Source organism: Protobothrops mucrosquamatus, unplaced genomic scaffold (assembly GCF_001527695.2).
Source record: "Protobothrops mucrosquamatus isolate PMUCROS unplaced genomic scaffold, P.Mucros_1.0 scaffold266, whole genome shotgun sequence".
Lineage (NCBI taxonomy): Eukaryota > Metazoa > Chordata > Lepidosauria > Squamata > Viperidae > Protobothrops > Protobothrops mucrosquamatus.
The window spans coordinates 423185-426673 of record NW_015386611.1 but is presented as its reverse complement, the minus strand read 5'-3'; the positions used below and the strand labels follow the sequence as shown (position 1 = coordinate 426673).

The following is a 3489-nucleotide window of genomic DNA, read 5'->3' as shown; positions in this document are numbered from 1 at the left end:
CCTCTCTCTCTCTCTCTCTCACACACACACACACACACACACACACACACACACACACACACACATTTGATTTAAATTTGATTTCAAGGCAGATAGCTGATTGGTGTATTACTACCAGAATTGATTAGGGACAGTATGAGGATCATTCATGTATGTGAAAATCTTTTGTTCATGTTACATCCAAGATTTCAAAAACATGTTTTCCTCATATTTATGAAATAACAACCGTACACAAAAGTGAAATGATTTTGTACATCAATCACTTAAAATGTTTTGTTTCTTGTATCATACTAAGTCAGAATTAAACAAATTCAGGGCTTTGCAGTAAATTATTCCTCCAAACACAAGGGTGCTATTGCAAGGAAACTAGCTACTATGGTGATCAAGGATTCAGTTAATTAGCACCATTTGATGCATGACAAAGGTGTTGATATCATAATTTAAAGCACAAATATAAACAACATAAAAGAAAGAACAATGAAAGGTCTACAAGGTTATCTTAATATTTCTTGCCATGATGCTGCAGTACTTTAGCAAATACTCATGGTATTCAATTTCCCTTTACTATAGTTCAATCATTTTTGTTCCTTTGACTATATATTTGAGTACCTGTAATACAATCCTTGGTACCGAAAGGTCCAAACTCATAGTAGCTTTTCAGGCTCCTTGCAATATCTCCCATCCTTTGAGTGCCCAAAGGTTAACCTCAGCTTTTGAGATTGCCATCAATAAAGTCAATGCAGATCCATCTTATCTATACTACTACAAACTGGAGTATGTATATGGTGACTGCAGTTGTGATGCTAAGAAGTCCCTCCAAGCTTTCATCAATCAAGTTCAAAAAGAAAATGTTTCTGCTTTGTTTGGGCCAGTTTGCTCAGAGGCTGCCGAGGTATAGTATGTGATCATCCTATTCAGTGATTATGCTAACTTTTACTTGATTTTAATTTTATAGTAACCTGTTATCCTAGGCTTCATTTTAATAGTTTTAGAAATCTATATTGTAACCAAAATGTTACGGGACTTCGTGTTCATATTTCTAATATGCCCATTCTACTATTTATTTAAATTTTCTCTGGTCTCATCCATCTTTTAAAATGTTTTTTAATCTTTAATTGTATACCATTGTGTATAGATGTGTCATTTTATTTATATAATGATCAGCATGGGTTGGCATTTTCAGGTATTGTAGACTTTTTGTGGATTTCAATTTTAGTTGAAAAATAAGGAATGTTTTGGACTGTTTTAATATCTTTTGGTCAGAACTGGATATTTGTTAAGATGATTGCTGCTTAGAGTTTATCTTCTTCCAAATGTGAGACAGTGCCAGTAAATATGTACATTTGTTTGAGGTGTTTTATATATGAGCAGTCTTTACAGATGTGGGAGTTTGAAAATATTATTTATTTTATCTTTTTATTGTTTGTTCAATATTGGAAATACTACAGATCTTTCCAAAATGCAAAACAATGTCCTCCTCTTTAAAACTCCTTTTTTATTTTTGATAAAAGATTTATCCCAATCATAATGATTAATGAACATTTCCTTCTCCTAGAAGCTAGATTTGCTATTTGCTTGACTCTCTTTCTCTCTCCATTCCCTCTGTCGGTCATATTTATTTATGAAGAAATATAACCTGGGCAGGTTTTCAAATACTTTGAAATTAATTACAAAGATACCAAGTTCTGTATAGGTGACTTGTTTTCTCTCCTAGAGGCATAGATTTGGTCTGAAGAAAAACCAAATTGTACTTATGGATTGATGAAGTTTGATTAACACTTCTCCCTGGAACGTTCTAGTAAAAAAAACCTTTGGTTCATTAATCTCTTCAGTTTGTTGAAAATTAAGTTTACTTTAGTTACCAGTTATTTTTAACAAGCAGTTCAAAACATTAAATATAAAGTTCTATAATACTATTGATTTCCAAATTTGCAGCAGCGAAGTGCCCAAATTGAGGGAAGTGCTGATTTTCTAAAAAAATATCATGTTTTTAATACATTTTAAAACATAAAAATATCATGTTTTTAATACAGCAGCGAAGTGCCCAAATTGAGGGAAGTGCTGATTTTCTAAAAAAATATCATGTTTTTAATATCATGTTTTTAATACATCTAAAATATCATGTTTTTAATACATCTCCCCCTCACTATCTTGTATTCTAAACACATTGTATTTCAGAACTATCCATAGTCCCAGATCATGCACTAAATCACTATATATCATTGACTAGTCTGTGAACATTTAAGGGGCATGTCAAAACTATGAGAACCTTTAAAACACTTGACTCTTATTATTATAAATGATAACAATTATATTATTACTTTTATTCTTTTAAAAAATAGTTATAGAAGTGCACTAATCAAACTTTCAAATTTTCCGTGCATACAAATGTGAAACTTTAAATTCAGGTCGGGAAACTACTGGATCTCTGTATGTTATTAGACCAGTGATGGCGAACCTTTTAGAGACTGAGTGCCCAAACTGCAATCCAAAACCCACTTATGCATCGTCGAGTGCCAGGTGGGTGTGGCCCATTGGCTGGGTGTGGCCCATTGGGTGGGCATGGCTACGATGGTAACAGCAGACTGGGTGGGACTAAAAAGTTCAATCAATCAATTCCACCTTTGCAAGATCTTTTTTTTTCCCCGCGAGAAGTTGAAATTGACTGATTGAACCTTTTTTTTTTTGTACACGGCAGCGGAGACCTAAAGCGAAAAGGTTTTATAAAACTCAGCTAAAGGCCTAGGACTGGGGGGTGATGGCATACGTGCCCACAGAGAGGGCTCTGAGTGCCACCTCTGGCACCCGTGCCATAGGTTCGCCACCACTGTATTAGACAGTTCCTATCATCCTTTGCCATTGACCATATATTTTGAGTTGGTATCCACAATTGCAAAGCCATGGCTTGCAGATCAACTGTAAATGTTAAGAAATATATATTTAACAAGTAATTGGACTTATTGGTCTCTAATCTCAGGCTCACCATAAGAAATCTATACTGAAATAAAAATTCATTCTAATATCCATGTAAACCTTGCATTAGATATCCATTGCTTAAAAGTGAAATCACCTTTGAATTAAGCTTGATTCCTAATGACTGTGCACATATAATAATAATAATAATAATAATAATAATAATAAAGTTGGAAGGGACCTTGGAGATCATCGAGTCCAACCCCGTGCTCAGGCAGGAACCCTACACCATTTCAGACAAATGACTCTCCAGTCTCTTTTTTAAAACTTCCAGTGTTGGAGCATTCACCGCTTCTGGAGCCAGGTTGTTCCATTGATTAATTGTTCTAACTGTCAGGAAGTTTCTCCTTAGTTCTAAGTTGCTTCTCTCCTTGATCAGTTTCCATCCGTTGCTTCTCGTCCTGCCTTCAGGCGCCTTGGAGAATAGCTTGACTCCCTCTTCTTTGTGGCAGCCCCTGAGATATTGGAACACTGCTATCATGTCCCCCCTCGTCCTTCTCTTCGTTAAACTAGACA

The 3489-nt window shown here is 35.0% G+C and overlaps 1 protein-coding gene across 1 annotated transcript in view; it reads left to right on the top strand.

Moving 5' to 3' along the window:
- The first annotated feature begins 517 nt into the window (after window positions 1-517).
- The window catches only part of LOC107286254 (guanylate cyclase 2G), a 41532-nt gene continuing 38560 nt past the window's right edge, over window positions 518-3489 (top strand). Inside the window, exon 1 of the mRNA XM_015814597.2 lies at window positions 518-892. Within this exon, the coding sequence (XP_015670083.2) occupies window positions 518-892 (375 nt within the window). The remainder of the gene's footprint in view (window positions 893-3489) is intronic.